We start from the raw sequence: 23144 nt of genomic DNA, 5'->3' as shown, positions 1-23144 counted from the left end.
AAGTCTGTTCATAAACATAAACTGAAGCGTTCATAAACTGAAGCGAACTTTCCCATTGAAAGTAATGGAGAGTGGATTAATCTGTTCCAGACGGGTCTGCAGAGTACTCAACCTGAAGCGTACTTAACCCGAAGCATGGGTGTACTGTAATTGGTTCCGGAAGTCTGTTCATAAACTGAAGCGTTCATAAACTGAAGCGAACTTTCCCATTGAAAGTAATGGAAAGTGAATTAATCCGTTCCAGATGGGTCCGCGGCGTTCGTAAACCGAAAATTCGTAAACCGAGGTGTTCATAAACCGAGGTTCCACTGTACACAGAAAATGCCATAGTGCCGCACCCAGATGACCAAGCATACATGCACATCAACACTATTCCTCCTGACAGCCCTGCTTAAAGTTCCCACAGAGAGAGACACTAAAAAGGTCCATTCCCTTTTGAGGTAACAATAGGAAGTTTTACATTTCCAAACCTGGATAAATTCTCTCACGGCCTGGTATGGTCTTTTCCCACCTATACTCATGAGAACACATTTAAAAACACTTCAGTGTTTCTGTGACAGTTGTATGGGTGCAGCCTGGTAAACAAGCTACCCAACAAAAGGAACAGCAGGTGCTCCTTCCATGGGCCTCCTTTGTAGCTTTTAACTAAGCATCTGCTGCTTAACAAGATTCAGGGTGCTTCTGAGGTCTGCCCCTCTTGACAATAACTCCAGCTGCCACAAGTGGATAATCTCTGGCTGGGCCAGAAGGCTGCAGCCTCTCCACAGCAATGACGGCTAGCCAGTCTCCAAGGCAACCATGATGCAGAAGGGCAAGCGGGCAGTGTTCGCAAAGACTGGGACGGCAGGAGTTATGGCAGCCCAGAGAGCCATTGAGTAGCTGGATAACTACTTCTTAATACATAACAGCCCTGCCTGCCCCACTCCAGTGTCCATTCTTAAAAAGATGGCTGGGGTCTCAAAATGGTGGAAGTGCAAAGCTTGTGTATACAAGGCATGAATATATCCTGATGGGCAATTTCTAGTAGCAATAGAAAAGGGCTGGTACCATTAAAACAAGGCACTTAATACTAGAGCCCAGACTGTGCAAGAGACAAGAGCTCTTCACCTGGATAAAGAACTTTGGTCATCAAGTTCAGCATTATGGTTCTTTTCTGACCCTGTCACATGAGCTGCGCTTGCACGCACACATTTTTAAGACGTGCCAGCTGATAAATAGAGAACATGATGTAATGGAAACTTACTGTTGTGATGAACCTGTACAAGGGCTGTCGCCTTTCTGTGTATTTCACTGTGATAGGACTCAGGTCATAGCGAAACCAGATGGCTGGAATGATGCGGCCTGTATGGCTGTATGCTACGTACTCCTGAAAAAGATTCATATAAGGTAGAACTGAGTTATAATCTCAATTTGGAGGTGGTTTGGTGGTGCCAGCTGAGAACCAGTGGTTTGCCTAAGATTACTGTTTGGGATAATCTGTTGAGGGCAGAGCAGGATCTGGTGTTGGCCAGAGTAAAAAGAGGCTGGGGCATCTCATTTTTTTTATCTGTCACCCCTTTTCCCTCTTGGATTTTCCTTCCTTGCCACTCACGTGAAATTAGTCCAAGAGTCATATGTGGCCCTCAGGCCGCAAGTTGTCCACCCCTGACCTAAGGAACTCATAGCTGAAATGAAATTTGAACTGGGGAATTTGTAGTTTACAGATCAGTCACTTAGCCACTATGTTACACTAGCTCGTAATGGATTAGTGGTGGGACAAATGACCACCTCATTGCACATTCTAAAATGTCTGCTCAAAATGGCCATTAATAAAAGGAAAAGGACAACATAATAAGGTTACTATCTTATACTAGAAGTAGGGAAAATCATGCCTGCCCCTCAAAAAGAACCCTCTGCCAAACATGAGGCTACCTTGAGACCGGGAAGAAATCCCCCCCCCCGAATCCCATCCAATTGGGATAGATTCAAGCAACCTTTCTGCTCCTTCCTGAGCTTATATTTAGCAGCCACCCCACTTGGATATTCATGCACACCCAGCCCACATTTGGAGACCTTGATGTATTTTTTTAAAAAAGCATGAAAAATTCTGAGCAGCTCAATATTCTGAAAACATGTCACATCAAAAGAAATACCACATGTGGGTATCTATCCCAAGTTATTCAGGCTGGAATGAAAAGAGTAAGCACACTAAAAAGGTGTTAACCTCCTCCGCTCAAAAACAAGCCATTTTGCTCCAGACCCTCAACATTATATTGCCTTACTGCTTGAAAAGTGTAAGTATGGGAATAGAATATATACAACCCCCCTAAAATTCATGAACCCAACCATGCTTTAGGCATGCATCAGGGGTGGGGACCTCTGCCTCCGCAGAAGTAGCTGAACTACAATTTCCATCAGCCCTGGCAACCATGGCATGACCAGGAATGCCGGGAGTTGTAGTTCAGCAACATCTGGAGAGCCCAAGGTTCCCTACACTGGCTATACAGGATTACTGATAGCAAATCAAGAAGTAGGAAATAGGTGAATCAATCTGTTTCCAGTCTGTGTCTCTTTCTCGGCTATCCACCTGTCAGTCCATTCTGTCCCATTCTGCGTTAATCAGCCATAAAATAGCTGCACGAAAATGCACATCTGAACACATTTCAAAGCGTAATTTCGAAACCTACTTTCTCTCCAAACATGCTCTTCTAAAATATTTTCTTTCAAAATAGGAAATCTATTTAGATACAGCATATGTATTTTGGTAAGCTTTTTGAGCAGAGAACTGCACCTGGTGGATTACAAAGTTTCAACCTAGGAGTTGTGGATCACATCAGATCAAATTCCTCAAGCATCCTTAGTATGCAATGGCACCTCCCTTTCATTATCAGTTCTTTGCTTTTCCAGCAGGGGCCGCTATTGCACTCACTTCAAGCACAGGAAGCACAACCGCTCTGACAGTGGAAATGGGACCTAAAGCAGAAGGCTCATCCAATAGGGTGTGCTGCATCAAGCACTTTCTAGCAAAGGATATACAACTACAGCATGCTTACCTTACTGGCTACAGTATATTGGTATGAGTACCGTTGCTTGCCACTCATGTCTTCATACACCGTGGGAACAATTTTCAATATATAATCATAGGATGCAAGGGCTGCGTAAACAAGAGAGAAAGCTGAAGCCCCCAAAAATCACACCACAAGACTATGCTTGGAAATGCATCCCTGAAACAGGCAACTTTAAAAGTGCAGCTTCTTCTTCTTCAAATGGAAATTGACTTAACCCAGGCAATTCATTCCTATCAGGGGTCAATACACTTTTGTCCATCTGCATTTTCCTCAACATAAAAGACATACTTGACCAACACACAGAAGAACATATTGAGTCCACGGATATGAAGGTATACAAACAAGACTTTTGGAATGTGCCACAACCTCCCCCCCCCTTTTTTTAAAATTAGCAGATGTTTCAAGATACTCACTGCACCATTTCAACGGACTGTAAAAAATTGGTATGGGCAACCGTTGGCAAGGACTATTCTGAGTTGGTGCTTACAACCCTCCCTAAGCATCACCTGCTGGAAACATCCATCCAAGTAGGACTGGAATCACTGCAAAGCAATGCCACCCACCCCCACCTTGGACAGTCGCTCCAGAATGAATGGGGCACAGTTGTGGGCAGTCTGAGGGCCTGCCCAAAAAAGCAAATATAGAGTGAGAGACTAGGGCGATATCTGCTGCTACCAGGATCTCTTCTGGTCTTCCTGCATTGCAGGGGGTTGGACTAGATGACCCTTGGGTCCCTTCCAATTCTAAGATTCTATGATTGTAAGATTGGTGTGAGATTTTGGTGGGTGAGCTGAGAGTTTGTTTGGACTGGGTGAGAACCCAAAGGCTGAGAGGGAGGGTGTGTCAGAAGGAAAATGAATTGATATTGATATATATTAATAACTTTGTATTAACATTTTCATATGTAACTGTGTATTTGTGTAACATTTTGTTTTAAGTTGTCTATTGCTGCTTCAGTTTCTTTGGATGCTGCCTAGATATATTTTTAATAAATTTAAGTGGTACAGAAATTAAATATTCAATCGATCAGTCAATCAATCAGATGGATACCGTGGTCAATGGTATCAAAAGGCATTGAGGGGTTGAGGAGAATTAACAGGGGCACGTTTTCCCCTGTCCCTCTCCCAACAGAGGGCATCCTACAGGGCGACCAAAGCAGTTTCTGTGCCAAAACTGGACCTAAGCCCCAGCTGAAATGGATCTAGAAAATTAGTTTCCTCCAAGGGCTGGCTGATAGGACGAGCACAATACTCCAGGTTGGAGAGAGGGCTGGCACACTATATAGCTAATTTTCCTACACTCAGTCCTTCCCATTGGGATTAAAACATTCAAGCACTATTTTTATTTCATATATTGTATCCTTGGCAATGGTTGCTTTCATGGATAATCAAGCCAAAAGTAGGAAAGCAACCACTCGGTCTCAACAGCACCTGGCAGCACGGAGAAAGAATGTCCTGGGATAAAACCAGTTTAAATACATCTTCATGGGGCAGAGAGGGAAATAGGGGGCCAGTGTTTCCCTCTGCTGTGTGTTTCATGGAGCAGGAAATACACTGCAAGTGATGCTAAGATGTTGAGCAGCACATACAGACTGCAGAAGTGTTCTACATGCCCAATTTAGACTAACTCATGACAGCCGATAAGTAAACATTGAGGAAGGAAATACCAAGAATTAAAATGTTGGTTAGGATCAGGCTCATTTCCTGGCTATGACACAGGTGCCCTTAAAGACCTTGCAAGTCTGTCTCTCTTTGCCCTGCCTACTTTCTGTACAGTATCTAAGTATTTATATCAAATATTTTCGAGTCACTTTCCCACTAAAAATCACTAGAATGGTTATATACAGCCAAAATTAAACTGCTAAGAAAGAATACATTTTAAAAAATGGAAGGTAAGGAACAGCCACAGCAGGGCTCTGAAGCTGGACTTAAAAGATCAGTCAGCTTCACAGAGACCACTCAGTATCCAAAGTCTCTAGGATGTTTAGGAATCATATATTCATGGTGGAGGAGCATACCAACACTTCAGAAGACCAACTATTCCCTGTAACTTTTATTATAAGCAGGCAAACTATGGATTTTTTTTTTAAAAAAAAATCTGGGCCTCTCTGTTCTATAGCTAGGGAAAAGGGGAAATCAAATTAATTCATCCCTATAGCCACTGTAATATTATTTGATAACAACCCAACTATATAAAGAACATAAATATAATCTGTAACAATTTTCAGAGGGGTGGCGGTGCTAGTCTGCTGTGGCACGATAAAAAGATAAAGGTGTCTGATGACACCGTAAAAAGACTAACAAGATTTGACGTATGTTTTTGTGGACTAGAGTCCACTTCGCCAGATGTATGCCGCGTAATCCTCAGCTGCAGGCTACATCGGTCTATCTCACGCACCCCAAACCCGCACACAAAGGGTGGGTCTGAACAGAGACAACGGTTTCCTTTCCCACTACAGATGTCAATTACCTCATCATTACCAAGCTGATTGTTTTATCGCCTATGACTACTGCTGTAAAAGGGTCACCGTGCTTATCTTGCATACATATATTCTAGCTCCAACTGGATTGTCACTATCTGTCCTTTTTGCATTTCACTTCTCTATGACCTCACTGCCTACTATTCTCTCCCCACCCCCACTCCCCACTTATCATCCATGTATGCCTTTCATTACAGCCTCTAGTTCACAAAAAGTTTAAGAAATTGGTTAGTCTCTAAAGAGCCGTACACTCTTTGGCTGTGTATATACCATACATTTAAAGCACAAGACTCTCTCCACCTCCCCCCCAGGGCAGAGACCTGGGAACTGTAGTTTACCACTCACGTGGCACCCTTGACAAACTACAGTTCCCAGGATTCTTTGAGGAAAGTCATACCTTTTAAATATATGGTGTGTACACAGTTTTCATGTCCCTGGAATTAAATAAAATTTGGCTGGCTCCTACCAGTCTTGCCAATCAAGGCGTCTTTACTAACCCTAGATAAGGCCCTGCAAAACACAGAGTGTACGTACGGTTTGAGCTGAGCTTGTCTGCTCCCTCCAACGCATTGAATGCTCCATGAATGTTCTGGACCTGTAGAGGGAAAGAGCATAGAATTAACTTTTGTATTACATTTGTTATTTTATACTTCCAGAGACAACCTAGCTTATAACAGTGGAAGCTTCAACGCTGCAGGTAGAAGGAGAGGCAAGGAGCTTAAAGTCATTTTGTGCAATTTAATTTGATGTTATCTCTCATCCTCTCTGGGCAATAGGTTTTTCACATTTGCACAGTTGTGAAATATACTACAGTGCAGCCTATCAACACAAGTAAAGAACCGTGTGTGTGTGTGTGTGTGTGTGTGTGTGTGTGTGTGTCTTCATCTGATGCAAAGTACCTTATTTGTTTCCCCATACCAGCAACCTTCCTCCCTCCCCCTGGCAAACTTCTATTCAATGAAGCTGTCGTCTACAAATGTGCAGACACCTGCGCATGCACAACCGCAGCTTACCTGCAGTCAACAAATTCAAATCAGATGGAAGCTGATTTGAGGGGAAATGCATCAAACAACAGGATTTCTCTAGAAACTGCAAGATACATTCGGATTGCAGCTAACTTCATGTGCGCTTGGCCTCAAACACCAGACGTAGGAGTGCACTGAAGCCTGAGTAAATGGTAACTCTCCCGCTTATTATGTATCCAGTGCACTCTGATTGCCGGCCTGTGAAGCTGGGTACACAGCATTAGCCGCAATATACCCCTATCCTGTCATCTCTTGACAAACACTGCACTTGGAAGTGTTTGCCCCCCAAACCAGCTTCAATCCAACCTGAAAATGTAGGCCAAATGAATACATCCACACCCCTCTCCACTCACTGGTGTGGACAAATTAGTGGGCAAATTAGAAACACAATCAACAATTCTGATGTGTACAATGACAGACAAATGAAATTTGAAATGCATCTTTAAAAATAACCTCATTGTTGTTTCAAAACAGTAACATATACAGGACCCAAGATGTTTTCAATGCCAAATGATGATTTTTAAAAATAAAAATAAAAATCCATGCTTTATTCCCTCATACAAACCTGCCCAGGTTTTGAGATCTTGGGGGGAAGCCTTTCGCTTGGTCCCACCACCCTCATAGGCATGCTTGGTGGGATACGAGAGAGGACCTTCTCAGTGGCTGTTCCCAAACTTTGGAACTTCCCCACTAGAGAAGCTAGACTGTCTCTCTCCTTGTTCTCCTTCCACCAGCAGGTGAAGACTCCCCCCCCCCCCCAACAGGCTTTCAGGAACTAACTGCTTTTAATGAAAGGGCTTGTGCTATGCTGTTTCTATTGTAATTATTGGTGTGTTTTAAACTGACTTTATATATGTGTATAGTTTTAATTCTATCAATGTTTAATTGTATTTCAACGATCAATTTATCTCTTTAGAGGTTCTTGTTTTTATCTGTAAGCTGCTTTGAGTGCTGTCAGGAAAAAGGTGGCATACAAGTAAATAAATAAACAAACAATAATGACAATGCTTTAGTGTATTCTTGTCCTTGGAGGAAATTATTTTTAGCAGGGAGCTTAAATGCTGTTTTAGAATTATTTTATGTTGTGTGTGCTTTTACATAGGCATACTTAATAATCTAATATAACAAATTTAAGAAAATTGAATGTTATATTGTTTTAAACTTTGTGTAACTACCTTATGTTTAATGGGTGGTCAATAAAAATCAAAACATATAAACAATATAAAATTAATGGAAACCCACAAAACACCTCCTTCGTTATTAATATTCACATCACCCCCAGTTCAGTTTCCTTGTAATTACACACAAGCCTCATGCAGTTACAACAAAAGAGGCAAAGTCACACAAGGGTGACAAATGGCACATCTGGGTCTTCTATGGTGCTACTCAAATTATTAGCATCAAGAGGCTTTACCCTGTACCAAGTGACACAGTGACAACTGAAGGATTATACAGAAAGATGACTGCAACTCTTTCTCACAGGACCCCATTCACAGATGTGCTATCAGAACAGCTTAATAAGAAGCAGCATTTCTGAACAGAGCTGATCTCAGCTCTATGGGTCAGAGGAGTTCATCTTCCCCCAGGAGGGCAGAATTATATGCATGATCTTTTCTGAAATATGCACCATTCATCAAAGATAGTGCGCTAGTATTAATTCAAGGCCATTATTTGATTCAGGTCTCATGACTTCAAGTCTTGAGGACAGAAAACAAAAAAGGGTTCTTTTGGTACAACTTTAAGGTAGCTTTCTTTCTCTAATACTTACTTACTTACTTACTTATTAAATACATTTATATCCTGCCCTTCCTCCCAAAGAAGCCCGGGACAGATACAATTAAAAAATTTTTTTTTAAAAAAAGCACAATTAAAAGCATCTAAACATTTAAACAACAAAACATAAAACATAAAACAATTTTTAAAAAAATTAAGAACAGATGTGACCAAATAATATATCTGACTAGACCCACTGGAACAGAAAAGTTTTCAGTAGGTAGAGCGAAGGCAACTACCTATTGTCAATTACGCCCTTACAACATTCAAATGATCAATTTCTCCCCACACTTCAGAAAAAGTCAGCTAATGAGCTTTCATCTAATGCTCATGATACACAGTCAGAATACATAAGAGTAGGCTCGATGGGCAAACAGTCTGACCTCTTGTAAGGCAGGTTTCTGTGTTCACTGAAGTAAAAAACTTCAGCATGGCAGTAACTGCTCCCCCCCCCCAATGCTGTAATATTCTACAGGTGAAACGAGCAAGGCAACCGGCATGGTGAAGGGCAGGTGTGGGAGGGTGGCCACACACATGGAAACACCAGCTTGATTCAGGAACAAAATGTACACATAGGTAGCGGGTATTTTCTGAAACCAATTTGGAAGGGATCGGTTCAGGTAAATACCCATTGCAGAGGTGTGCCTGAGCATTACATAATGAAATCACTCCCAAGGTGCTTTAAGGAATGTGAAGGCAAAATCCCATTGGATCTTGAAAGCTGCTGAATAAGGCTGCTGGTTCTGTGATGGTGTTTTGAGGATGTTTCGACATTTTTAGCTTACTGATATTGTTTTTAATGGTGGCATTGTAATCCGCTGTTGTACGGCAATCTGCCTTGAGTGCCCACAAATGAGCCAAATAAGCTGATATTTTAATGGTTCTCGTGGAATCTAAGGGCAAAAACCAGATGAGTGTTAGAAAGGTTTTTGAGGAATAGGTGTGTGCGAAGCAAGTGTAATGAAATGCCTGTGTTGATTAGCCAAAATTGCAATGAGAGTATGGTTTTAAAAGCATGGCTGGTACGTGTGGTGAGTAGGTGGTGGTGGCAAATACTACTGCAACTCTTGCGAAGTGAAGTCTTTGAAAAGTAGGTGAAGAGGGTGGTGTAAAGTGAGACATCCCCATTGTGAAACTGAGAGTTATGTAACAACATTACAGAGGAGACTGGCCACGGGGCAAGTATGTGCTTTTCCTCAACCAAAGCCGATTAGAAAGAGAGAGATGGTAAAAGAAATCTCTTTCCAGCCTCTGTTCTCCGTAAGAGCATAGGAACAGAGGAAGGATTGTAGCAGCCGTCCTCAAACTGAAGTCCCCATTTTGCTAATGTGACCATGTGACCGTTGGGTTGACAGGGGTTGTGGGCATCAACATATGGGGAACTGAGTCTGGGGAAGGAGTACTAATGAGTGACATGGTAACGTTCACAACAGTTGAACCCAAACCTCAGCGATATAGCAATCCCTGCCGACACCTGGGGTGGAGCACTTTTTAAGAGATCGCCCAAAGTTGTTCAGCTTTTTGGTGAAACGTTGCCTTGGGGAACATCGCCTAAACTTAGCTGGCTTCTTGAAGGACAGGCAGTGGCTGCACCCATGCCGCCCAGCTACCCCCGTGATGCCCTGCAGCCCACCTGCCTCCCTCTGTGATGGCTGATGCCCCCCGCCCCCGCCCCCCTGACTCCACTACTGCCAAACCTTCACTACTGAAAACATCTAGATTTGGGAAATGGTATGGAAGGAGACAATGAACTGTCTGTGCTGACTCCTCCTACCGGTACTTTTGACTGAAATACTTCTCTTCTGCAGAGACAAAGCAGTGTCAGGTGGTTTCTTTGACAGTCCATATTCCCAAGGATATCACTCCCACATGTGTCACCAAGGCACAACCACACATATATAGCAGTGTGAATGTCACCAACTATTCCTAAGATATAGGAATAAATGCAGAACAGAGGAGAATAAATGGCAAATGTGAATGAGCAGAGAGCCCACTGAACAATTTATAGGATAAGGAAGCTACAGCCTGAGTCCTTTACACTAGCAAATGATTTGAAGCATTGCAACATGCTCCCCTCACAAAAAAAATGCAGCCCACTGGCTTATTTTACTCGTAATTTTTACTGGGTTTTCAAAATAAAAGTACAGAGCCTAGAAAAGAATAGAAAAACAAGAAACACAGAATATAACTGTCAAGAAAAGGAGGGAATGGATGGTATGCAATCCAACATAAAAAGGCTGTTGCTGCAACTGGTGCTTATTAATGTAGTTGTACCTCATAAGTCAAACGGAATCAGTTCCGGAAGTCTGTTCGACTTCCAAAATGTTCAGAAACCAAGGCATGGCTTCCGATTGGCTGCAGGAAGCTCCTGCAGCCAATCGGAGGCTGTGTCAGCTGCGTTGGACGTTCGGGTTCCAAAGAACATTTGCAAACCGGAACACTCACTTCCCGGTTTGCGGTGTTTGGGAGCCAAAATGTTCAACTTCCAAGGCGTTTGGGATCCAAGGTACGACTGTGTATTGTATCATGAAAGTGGATGCTCATCTTATAATATGTATGTGCTTATAAGCACCAATCAGGTGTACTGCTTTATTTTCTTGGGGGGGGGGAGAGAAGCAGCCCTTTTCCAAATACTTTTACGTCTCACAGTAGATTACTTAAATATGTCAGACTGAAAATGTAACCTCCTCACCCTCTGGAACCTTTTATGCCACATATGACTATTCAACAACATACATAAAACTTTTACAGTTAGCAAGTGTAACTTCTATTGCATCCTCTTAAGAGATGCCTTAACTCAAGACTCACCTGTAACTTGTCACCAAAGGCTAGTTTGTGGATGACGTGTGTCATGTCAGGATTCTGAGGCTGTGCAGTGGCACTGTGTGTTGATACGTGAAAATTACCTGGAACCTAAAAGCAGGCAAGACTTCAGCATTTGTTAAGCTTTTAACTTCTCCACACAGACTAAGCCAGGGGTCAGCAAACTTTTTCAGCAGGGGGCCGGTCCACTGTCCCTCAGACCTTGTGGTGGGCCGGACTATTTGGGGGGCGGGGCGGGGCGAACGAATTCCTATGTCCCACAAATAACCCAGAGATGTATTTTAAATAAAAGGACACATTCTACTCATGTAAAAACACCAGGCAGGCCCCACAAATAACCCAGAGATGCATTTTAAATAAAAGGACACATTCTACTCATGTAAAAACACCAGGCAGGCCCCACCAATAACCCAGAGATGCATTTTAAATAAAACCACACATTCTACTCGTGTAAAAACACCAGGCAAGCCCCACAAATAACCCAGAGATGCATTTTAAATAAAAGGACACATTCTACTCATGTAAAAACATGCTGATTCCCGGACCGTCCGCGGGCTGGATTTAGAAGGCGATTGGGCTGCATCCGGCCCCCGGGCCTTAGTTTGGGAACCCCTGGACTAAGCTGAATGATGGGGAACACAAGGCTAAGGCTGGTGACTTACATCATTTGGCCTCCAACATCTATTACAGAGCATAAGGTTTTAAAACCTTACAATGCTTACAATCAAGGAAAGGGGTTAGTCACAGGCCAGATTCAATAATAGTCACAATAATCCACTCTCAGTCAAGAAGACGGCTATAACTGACCACTCACTCATCAAAGGCTTACAGATCTGGAGCACTCTTGCCTCCTCCCCTAAATCAAATGAAATATTTGTCAAGCTCCACCTGAGAATTCCACAGAGCTCCCACACGATGGCTGCAATTTTGCATCAGTTGCTGCACTACAGGAGTAATATTGATTCAAGAGCATCACCCACCACATAGGCCTGAGCTCCTGGTTCTGCACTCTAGTGCTAAGCTAGACGGAAGGTAAGCTCCACCCCCACCCCACCCCACCCCACCCCCCAAGATAGGAAATGGCTGTGGGAAATATATCCTGTGCTAACATTACTTCTGGTATAGAGCAGGCTGCACTTCTTGCATTGGCCCTGTGAATCATTCCCATCTACACATCCCATCACCAAGAGAACTGCCATGAAGCTGCACCCACACTTCACCTTCAAACAAGCACCTTTGTTAACAAGAGGGTGAAATACAGCCACCCCCCAGTTCTTTGTGCTGCAGTTCTTAGACATTTTGCATTCCTAAGACTCTTGTCTAGCACAAAGACCTTTGGCTCTCCTTAAACTACGATTTACGTTCTTCGTTACATCCCTCATTTCAAGATGTTTTGTCCCTGATCTTCATGACCACCTCAGTCTATGAAAGCTGTAGGGAAAGTCTTCTGGCCCACCACCTCTAAGACCATGTGTCGAAACATGCAAGTACAGCCCCAGCTTAAATCCAAACAACCAGCCTGGCACGCGCTGAAGCAGCTGGAACTTCACACAACCAGCTCCAGCTGCCATAGGCTGGATTTGAAGACAAAATAGTTAGGTCAGGGACAGAGAGATCTGTAATGGCCATTATCACCGGATGACCTGGCAATTGCCAAGAGGGCTCTTCAGCTGAAGTAGATTTTAAATGAATTCCTTTTTTTAAATGACAATCAGGCTCCAGCTTTTAGTGGCCCCTTCCCAAACATGCCTTTTCTTTACAAAATTTTAGTACACATAGTTCCTGAATGCACAGATTTCAGCTAAGAACTCTGGTTACCATGACAATGTTGAGCAGTTAGGCTCTGGTGTTAATTGTGATTAGATCACTCTGGGATCAGCAGGCTTTCAGGGATTGTTACAAATGGAACTGCACCACAAAGCATTTTAAACAGAATCCCGTTCAAGCACTACTACAATAAGGAAGCAAGTAGAAGGGGGGACTGTGTGTGTTGGAGGGGGGGGGGCGTTCCATCTTTTTTTGGCTTCTCTACATCATGGAAACTGCTAGTTCACTGTCCTGCAGAGGGTGGAGCAAAAACTACATTGGAGATGGTCACAGTGAGTACCCACCAATTAAGCTTTGAAATAAATCTGATTTCATATGGTTAGTTGCACATTTATAGGTTATATGATATTGTTTTATGGTACACTGCCCTGTGTTCTCTTAGTAGAAGAGAAGAAATATTCATTCATTGCTGCTGGTGCTGAGCCTAATAACTCATTGGGTGATAAGAGCAAGTTGCTCTGCATAGGACTCTTCCTCCTTAGCTCCATCTGATAAAGGAACCTAAGTGAACCTTGTGGAGAAGGGGAGATGCTTAATAGAGTGTCTCACAGCCCATCCTTGCGCAGCAGCTGACCAACAGCCCCACAGCGCTAGCAACTAGGTCTTACTATCTGACAGTTGCTTCCACCACCATCCTTCTCGGTCACCTACAGCCCCAGAAACCAAGGGGGAAATGGGATGCTTGATTAAGTGTTAAATTCCTGGACCCACATGCTTCATGCCTCCAGCCAATCCCTTGCAATTTACACAAGAGTATAAAGCCAGCTCTCTGCTTCTCCCAGAGAGAACTGGGCAAATTCCTGGCTTTACGCACTCTGATCTTAAGACTTCCAGTAGCATGAAACCCAAAGTGGTCTAGGCACACGGAGATTTCTGAATCCCAAGGGTGACAATCACACACTGCTTTCACTCGTCCAATTGTGAAACATTATTAAGATTAAATAAGGAAGAGGGCAATAAGGTCCCACAGAATTATTAAAAACAGAAAGAGCCCAATGACTCCAAAAGCTGACTACTTCTGTCCTACTTAATAATAGCACAGTGATCTCAGTCTACTTATGAGGAGGTAGCAAAGACAGTCAGCTTCCTCCCTGGGCTCTGATGGTAGAAGGGTCCAAGCTGCAAGGGCAGATCTGCTTTTAAAGGCTCTCTCCCCTTCCTTTGGAGGGAAGACCTCCGGCTCTTTCTGACCAATAAGAGCCAGGGCCAGTTTGTCTAGTACATCACACCTCTGTCAGGTACATTTTGTCAGGTACACGACACACCCTTTTTGCCTTTGAATAAAGCTGGGGAGGAGAACTCCAAACAGCTTGACACTTGAAAGAAAGAGAGTGATGCCTACCTGTGACCATATACTCATAAACACTCCACTATAGTATTCGCATCATCCAGCTTGCTAGGGTCTACATGTCACCCAAAGCCTGTCCATTCAATCACTGGGAATACCAGCTCACCATGCAGTCAAATTACCCACAAAGGGGCTTACATCATTTAAAGTATCCAAATCCAAAACATTAATATATCATTAATAACAACAAAGTCAGAGCCAGCAACAATGTCATCATAAAACCACACGCGTACACACAGAAATAAGGAGCTGCTCCTTATGATAGGAGTAGCTAACATTTGGGGGGGCAAGGGCCTCACTGACTTATTGTCAATGCTCCAGGGGCCACATTTCAAAATGGGCATGGCCAAAGTGTAAAAGTGGGTTTTGGCTTTTCTTTTCTAGAACAGTTTGGAGGTCTTGTGGATGGTCGCAAAAACCTTGTGGCATCACAGAATCACACCAGGGGACCATGAGAGTGGTAAGTAAAATATATTTCTTTTTTAATGTACAAATTTGGAGGGACTTGGAGGCCACGAAAAAAGGAACTTTTGGCATCACAGTGGGTTGCCTATGGAAGCTGTCGGGATTTTTTAAAAAATCATTTAGAAGTTTTTTTCTTAGAATCACTAATGGGGGGAGGGAGCCTGAAGGCTGCAAAAAGCTTTTGAGAGGGTGCTATGCAGCCCACAGGTTAGCCACCTCTGCTTTGTGATCTTTCACTGAAAACTCTGGAGAAATAAAAGTTCTCTAAGGCCTGCTTAAAAGACACAAGGGATGTCTAATCCTGAAACCACTGAGGAGCATGCCACATTGCAAGTGCCCACCAACCTAAGCATTTTCACTGGCAAACACTAAAGCAGGCAGACTGACACAGATCTAGGGTAGATAGAGGAGCTCCTTTAAGAACTGTTGTCCCAAATCATTCAGGGCTTTAAAAGGTAATAAACAGCACTTTGAATCTGTCCCCCAAATACATGGGCAACCAGCACAACTGATACAAAAATTGGTGGGATACATTCTTACCTCCTCACCATATTTTGAATCTGTTGATTTTGTGCCTATAATGTGGGGTAAGGAAGCAAATAGCTCCTTAACACCAGGGAATTACTCACAAACATAACGGGAAAGAACACATCTAATTATATTGTCATTGCACCAAAGCAGTTGAAATCTAAGGCAATTCTCCTAACAAAATTCCACACACGAACCACCCAAAATAATACACAGCTGGAGGGGGTGAGGGATAAACAGTACTAAGGACACTTTTTCTTAGAAGTACAAAGAAAGCCTTAGACAGCAAATACACAATCCAACACAGGAGCTCTTTGTGTACTTTGTTATTATTTTAAGTATAATGATTAAAAACTGCACAATCTACATAGACACACAAGTTGTTTTGCAGTTTGCTACAGCGGCTGATGACTGACACAAAAAACAGCTGACAGGGGGGGGAAAGCAATCAAATAAAAACATTCACATATATTTTTGTACTGCAGCATAAGCAAGGGTAGGGCCTGCTTGTTATTTTTAGGTGTGCTCCAACATGAATTAGGAGGAAGAGGAAGCAGCAGGATTTTGTAGCCTGTGGTATAAAAATGAGGTGTGAATTAGGGTTACATCCTTATTATGCTAGCAGTCACACACTCCCTCTCCCCCACCCAAATGAAGTCATGGGCTGCCTTACATGGTCAGATTACCCGATGCTAGACACACCCGCCCAACAAAATGCACACACCCCTTGCTGCTGGAAGAGAAACTTGGTCTCCACTGAGATGAGAGAAGTGAAGAAAGGCATCTACTACAACATCCATCTCTCTCTCCCTCTCCCTCTCCCTCTCCCTCTCCCTCTCTCTCTCTGGCATTCCTCAACGGCTGAGCACCTCTTGGAACAGAAGGGAGTTTGTGCAGAGTTGGGCCACAGCCCTTTGCACTGCAGTGACTCACATGCTGGCTGTACAATGCTTTGGGAGGAGAAAAGAAAACACGCTGACACTCTGAGCTCATCAACAAACCACAAAGAACTCAGAAGTGTTTTCAGCTCCCATGTTTACCCATGCTCCACCCCATGGCAACATGCCAGGGCAGCGTGACTTCCTCTTTCTAGCGTGGTTTTTGCCCCCACAAATAATACGCACCTCTCTTTGCTGCTTTCCATTCTAACTAGGGCTGCTGCATTTAGTCAGCTAAAGAGCTAGATTAACTGATCTTAAATGTACCCTTGACTAAATCAGGCAGCACATTTTCTAGGATGTGTCATTTTTTAAAAAACAAAAAAGTAAATATTTATGAAAACTATAGTAGCAGTTGGCATCTTAGAAAAGACTGTTTCACACAAAAGCGGGTACACTTCTATAGCGGTGCATGCTGTGACTGGCTACTGTTAGACTGGGGCCTTTTGGTATGATGATCCAGCAGCAATCTTTTCACACATACTGTACACTAGCCTTTGCCAAGCTAGTGCCCTCCAGATATTCTGAACTACAGCCATGCTGGCTGGGGCTAAAGAGGGTTGTAGACCAGAACATCTGGCTGGCATCAGGTTGGCACAAGCTCAGCTAACCAAATACACACTTTTTTCTCTTCAATGTAATTGTTTATGCATATGGTAATTCATGCAGATTTAAAAATCAATCAAATAAAACTCAACTCTTATTCAACTAAAATTTCTTCACTTTGGTAGCAGTAGTTCTTTGTTCCTGCTTTATGAACTACATCCCATGATTTTCATACACAAAGATTAGCACAGGAACAATGGCATTTGCTAGCAGGTGGACACACCAGCCAGTCATTTCCAAATAGCAGAATGGTGCATTGTTTGCCAATAGGTGCTCTGGTTCTCCATTCAAGACTGGGCTGCTGTGTTTATTCATAATTAGATTTACTTCCAGAAAAACATTCTAATTTGCTGCCAGAAATAGCAATCTGGAAGATCTACTGACACACACAATGCCCCTTACCATGACTGCATTAACATTCTGGTTCCTTGAAACAAAACATAGATATAGAACCCTCATTTATCCTGGAACACTTCAGGCTGCCTCAGTTGTTTCCATAATGTCCTGCAGTGTATTCGGGGGGGGGGGGGGGAGAGACATCCGTACCTTTAGACCTGGCTATGTAACCCTCCCAGCACTCACAGCAACGCAGCACCCAGAGACTTCACAACAATTTATTGTCAAATTTGCCAACATTTCCCCAGCATGGATTATTCCAACTTGCCTTGTTGATGCTAAACTGGCCCTCGAATCTGCACCCATCCCCATTATTCAGAGGAATTTTCATCGAATTGTCAATGTGGCCAACTTCATGTCTTCCCATTTCATCTTGGATATCCAGACCAATCACTATGTGTTTAGGAATCAGGGAGAAAGCGGGAAAAGAATGGGAGTGTTAAAAATAACATACTACAAAGAAGGATACATGAATCATTCTTAAGATACTAGGCGGGGACGGGGCGCCCCCTCCGCCGGCGTCAGCCTCCGCCTTCTTCGGGGTCGTGGGGGGGGTGTCGTGGGGCAGCCGATAGTCTTAGGCGACCCCTGTGAAAGGGACGTTCGACCCCCAAAGGGGTCTCGACCCACAGGTTGAGAACTGCTGTCCTAGAACATTAGGTATCAATCCTTCTCTCCTGCTGCCTCTCATAGCAAGGTACAGGCCTTTTCTGTGGTGGCTTCCCATTTGTGGAGTGTTCTCCCCAGGGAGCCTCACCTGGAGTCTTCATTACATATCCTTAGGTGCCAGGTAAAAGTGCTTTTCCTCAACCAGGCCCTTGGCTGATTAACATCCTATGTCCTTTTACATTTGGGGGGGGGGGTGTTATTGGTTTGTTTTTGCTTTTGTTCTTATTTGTGTTATGTATTTTGCATTCTCATTTTATGGTTTTTTTGTTGTGAACCGCCCTGTGATCTTTGGATGAAGGGTGCTGTACAAATTTAATAAATAATAACAATAATAACAAACAGCAAAAACAAAACAGCAGCAACAGGATAAAACACAGGAGCATAATAGGGACAGATTAAAACAGTTCAACTGATATTTTGTAAGGCCTGGGGGGGAAAAGTTTAAAGAAGGATTTCTGCCTGGTGCCGGAAGACAGGCACCAGGTGAGTCCCCCTGGAGAATAGTGTTCCAAAAATGCTTTTCTTTTGCCTTAGGCACTATGTCACTTTAATACAGTGCCTTATACGCCATTGCCTAAATAAGTGTTTAGTAATAGCGGAAAGCAGCCATTCATAAAAGCAAGAATGTACTCTAAAGAGGACATTTTCTTCTTTTTTCCTAGAAAAAGAATGGAAATGATTCATAGCAATCTGAACATGAATTATGAAGCCAACATAGTGGTTACTCAACCACTACTGGCAAACAGAGCCACAAAAAAAAAAGATGTACTCACATTCACAGTGCAGATTTGGCAAACTGATGTTCAAATTTACTTCTATTTTACCACCACTCGTTTTGTCTGGATCATCCACGTAGAGCTCGTTAACGCTGCAGGGGAGAGGAAGATAGGTGGTTTCATTTTAGACGGAATAGTACAAAAACCATTATTTGCGAGAGACAGGAAGAGGAAATCTCCACAGAAAGAGAACAAAGAGGGCTTTGCTATAACATTGGTCATACAAGCTTCAAAGCCACATCATTCTTAAAAAACAAACAAATCCTCCAAAAAGAGATATACAATGAAGAACTGCAGATCCAAAAGTAATTTAACGATATAATGATATAATAATGTCAGGTGTAATATTGCTTCAATCAAAAGTCAGAACAAACAGTAACAGAAGTGAGGCCCAAGATGAGGACATTTTAGCCACTGAAACAGAAGGTCAGAGTGACACTCTTCCTTTGGCTCTCTGTGATAAACTGTACCTGAAATTACTGTTTTCACATTACTTAATTGCAAGTCCAGCCTTGCATGACCTCCTCCATTTCAATTTTGGAATTATTAATTGAGCTAAGAGTTCCTTGTGGAACATTTCTGGCCCGCCAGCTTATAAATGGAAGAGGGACAATCTTATATATGGTCCTCAAACTAAAAAGGTGCAGAGTGCACACTTCGTTCCCCCAAAGTAGCCACACACACTTGACATATCTAAACAGGGAGGTAGAGGGACTGCATCCACAGACCCACCCCACCCAGAAGAGCGAGTGTGGTGTGGTGTGGTTAGAGCGCTGGACAAGGACCTGGGAGACCAGGGTTCAAATCCCCATTCAGCCATGAAGCTCCCTGGGTGACCTTGGGCCAGTCACTCTCTCTCAGCCTAACCTACCCCACAGGGTTGTTGTGAGGGTAAAAGTGCAGAGGGGAAGAAGTGCCTGCATTGCCTTAAGGCAGGCATCCCCAACCTTCAGCCCTCCAGATGTTTTGAGACTACAATTCCATCATCCCTGACCACTGGTCCTGTTAGCTAGGGATCATGGGAGTTGTAAGCCAAAACATCTGGAGGGCCGCAGTTTGGGGGTGCCTGGCTTAAGGTCTCTGGAACAAAGGTAGGATATAAATGTAAAAATAAATAATAAATAAATAAGCTGGAACAGATCCAACTCGTAGAGGGGGTGCAACCAGAAGACACAATCCTGCTCAGCCCACTAAGACCTCCATTTTCTCAGAAATGAAGATGCTTGATGTGCATTCATGGAATTCCAAGGATTAATTCTGTGCAAATATTTCCCCTTAAGACAAAAAATAGACTTTAAGTATGACAGGCCATAACCCCTACAGGTAAATATCTATATTTAATTTTAAAATGAAAATATGCATAGGAACCATAACAGTAACATGAATGAATTAAACCTATAAACACCTAACAAACTAACAATAACAAATACAAGATGCATTAACATAGAGAGCTATACAGGTGAAACTCGAAAAATTAGAATATCGTCGAAAAGTGCATTTATTTCAGTAATGCATCTTTTTATTATTTTATTTTATTTTTAATTTCTGCAAATGCTTTCTTTTGAAAATTCCACAGTAATAAAACAAATAGTTACAATAATACAAAAATAAACATCACTATTACATTTCATTAATTACATTCCATTTATAATTGACCCGCCTAACGACAAATAATTACAATTACAACAAATAAAGGGTTGACATATCTTGCTTTGCATGTCATGCATCTATCTCATATATTGGTTTCACCATTTAAGTTGCATTACTGAAATAAATGCACTTTTTGATGATATTCTAATTTTCCGAGTTTCACCTGTAATTACAATATATAAAGGATTCGATTGGTATAGCATGAAGTACCCAGAAAACGAGAAATGATAACCACTTAGCATTGGAGTGAAGATCTGAGTGATGCACCTATTCCCATCACAGTCCTGGGTCACACCTACTTTCCAGCAGGTCTTTCCCCATTTCACTTCTGCCTGTTGCTACCACTCCCTTCATTCACTCAGGGCAATAATGTATTTTTCAATTTATCTGACTTTGACCTTTTCCTCGCTGCGTCTTTCACATTCATTCCCGACGACAGCTTCTGCTTTGAACAGGGGTTTCCAAATCTTGTCACAGAGAACCCTTTGTAAGTTGAGGAAATAAATACCCATGCCTTCTTATGTGTAACCAACACCAATGAAATGTATCATGTGTTAAAATTAATTCTATTTCTCCAGACACCCATGTGGAAGGTAGCGGCTAAGGAAAATAAAATAAGGGGAAACAAAAGGTTTGTAAAAACAACAGAGCATGGTCACATTCTTTTCCAGCACTTACTATCAGCACAAGGAGGACACTGACCAGCAAGTAGCTAAAAATCTCCATCTCCTGACCTAATGAATACACACTGAGAAAAACCAGGAAGGGCCTCATACTTGTCCGGAATTTTTCATACAGTGGTTCCGGAGGTCCGTTCTTAACCTGAAACTGTTTTTAACCTGAGGTACCACAGCGGGAAGGTAAACGGCATTTCCGTGTGCTGCTCTGGTTCGTCAGAAGCAGCTTTGTCATGCTGGCCACATGATCTGGAAGCTGTACGCCAGCTCCCTCGGTCAATAGAGTGAGATGAGCGCCGCAACCCCAGAGTCGGTCATGACTGGATCTAATGGTCAAGGGTCCCTTTACCTTTACCACTTTAGCTAATGGGGCCTCCCGCTGCCGTGCAATTTCTGTTCTCATCCTGAAGCAAAGTTCTTAACCCAAGGTACTATTTCTGGTTAGCGGAGTCTGTAACCTGAAGTGTCTGTAACCTGAAGCGTCTGTAACCCGAGGTACCACTGTACCTTCTAAGGTGGCCCACCTCACACTTCAAGAAGTTGAACCAAGTGCAGAAAATGGACCACAATGCTTAATGAATAATGGAAGCAAGTTTGCAGTGGTATAGTTAACAGAAGCTGGGGATGTTTGGCTAAAGTGTTTTCCCTGTTCATGGAGGGCAAATTCCTTTTACTTTAGAGAGAGGGACAGAATTTCCGATCGAGTAACAGGTCACACTACAAGTTTTGTGAGGAAGATCATTAGTGTCAGGTCAACAAGTTCAGCAACTTTTCTTCCGTTGGCTGCCTCACCTTTGCACAAGCAAACATAAAACCAATCCCTCTTAAATTTAGCCTGAAGAGCTATTGGTAAGCATTGCTCAACTTATTTTTTTTTGGAGTGATTAATAAGCATGACACGGGGTGGGGGTGGGGAACATGTCTGCTCACGGATGACCTAGTTTGGTGTTCCCTCACTACAGCTGTATGTTCTGATACAAAGAATTAAGCCTTCAAAATAATTTCTCATCGGCTGATTATGTAGTCCTTCAGATTAAGTAACACTGTCCTTCCAGATCCCAGGAGTGATGTCAACCAGGACAAGCATTAATCCTCATTAGCAATGTACCTATCTGCGCTCAAGTAGTGCTTCCTGTGGGATGCCCGTTTGCCAGACAGCCTGTTTCATAACAAAGCCTTGCTGCTTCCTTCTCATCTCTTCCTAGATCTATGAAATCAAAGCCACACCCATCCTGTCAGTTACATTCTGTTTATTAAAAAACAAAACAAAATAGAGCCTCTCAAAACTCACTCCAAGGCAGTCCAGCATTGCAGGTTTGACATTTATACTACTAGTGAATACAGGTAGCCAAGTCAATCTTAAGTGGGAAGCTTGTGTCAATCTGTAGTGTTCTTCAGGAACCTGTTTTGTGATTTGGTTTCTTTCTTTCTTTCTTTCTTTCTTTCTTTCTTTCTTTCTTTCTTTCTTTCTTTCTTTCTTTCTTTCCCACAAACATCTATAAAACTTCAAGTGAGGTAACAATACAGCTCTACTGCAGTTTAGTGCTTCGCTGCAGAGACTATTACGTAACTCTTTCCTTTAAAAAAATTTTTGACAGTTCCTCAGCTGGTAACACGTATCCTCCCTCTCCTACAAGATCTTCTTCTCACCTGGCATGGGTCTCTTGGGACCTCAAATTCCTCTTAAATCTCAGTGCTGGGTCCCTATTTGTCCTAAATCCCATGTACCCTAGTTAGTGCCCCAGAAGCTCTCTTTGGGTGCCCAGATTGTATGAGAATAGATTTATTGGGGGGGGGGGGGGTGAGGCAGGAAGTGATTGGTGGTTTTAGAAGATATGCTGCAAGTTTTGGAATTCTCCAGCACTGTACAGAAATTCAGAATTTATTTATTTTTTAACGCCTTTGATGTTACCCATTCAAAGCAACCAAGAAAGCTGAAGTGTGTAACACTGTTTTGGAGGGATCGCTTTCTGTCAGCTTGTCTATGCTGAGCCACCACAGGAACTGCAAAGGAAGAAAAAGTTGTAGGCACCAGGGTCAGGTAAGTATCACTTTTCTCCAGGACATGCAGCCAGTACTTCAGATAAATGAAAAAAGCATTTTCCCCATGCAGCAGA

At 42.8% G+C, this 23144-nt stretch overlaps 1 protein-coding gene across 2 annotated transcripts in view; it reads right to left on the bottom strand.

The window, feature by feature from the left end:
- Positions 1 to 23144, bottom strand: part of ERGIC1 (endoplasmic reticulum-golgi intermediate compartment 1) — a 77930-nt gene that overhangs the window by 5707 nt on the left and 49079 nt on the right. The window contains exons 4-10 of one of the 2 annotated variants that reach the window (XM_088661841.1): positions 22940 to 23031; positions 18698 to 18792; positions 17524 to 17648; positions 11133 to 11237; positions 6061 to 6121; positions 3033 to 3133; positions 1244 to 1366 (exon numbers count right to left, since the gene is read on the bottom strand). In XM_088661841.1, coding sequence (XP_088517967.1) covers positions 1244 to 1366; positions 3033 to 3133; positions 6061 to 6121; positions 11133 to 11237; positions 17524 to 17648; positions 18698 to 18792; positions 22940 to 23031 — 702 coding nt within the window. The remainder of the gene's footprint in view (positions 1 to 1243; positions 1367 to 3032; positions 3134 to 6060; positions 6122 to 11132; positions 11238 to 17523; positions 17649 to 18697; positions 18793 to 22939; positions 23032 to 23144) is intronic. The other variant, XM_035105300.3, reaches the window with a different exon arrangement.

Source organism: Zootoca vivipara, chromosome 2 (assembly GCF_965207765.1).
Source record: "Zootoca vivipara chromosome 2, rZooViv2.hap1.1, whole genome shotgun sequence".
Classification (NCBI taxonomy): Eukaryota; Metazoa; Chordata; class Lepidosauria; order Squamata; family Lacertidae; genus Zootoca; species Zootoca vivipara.
The sequence above is the reverse complement of the archived record's forward strand: the minus strand, read 5'-3'. Positions and strand labels throughout refer to the sequence as shown.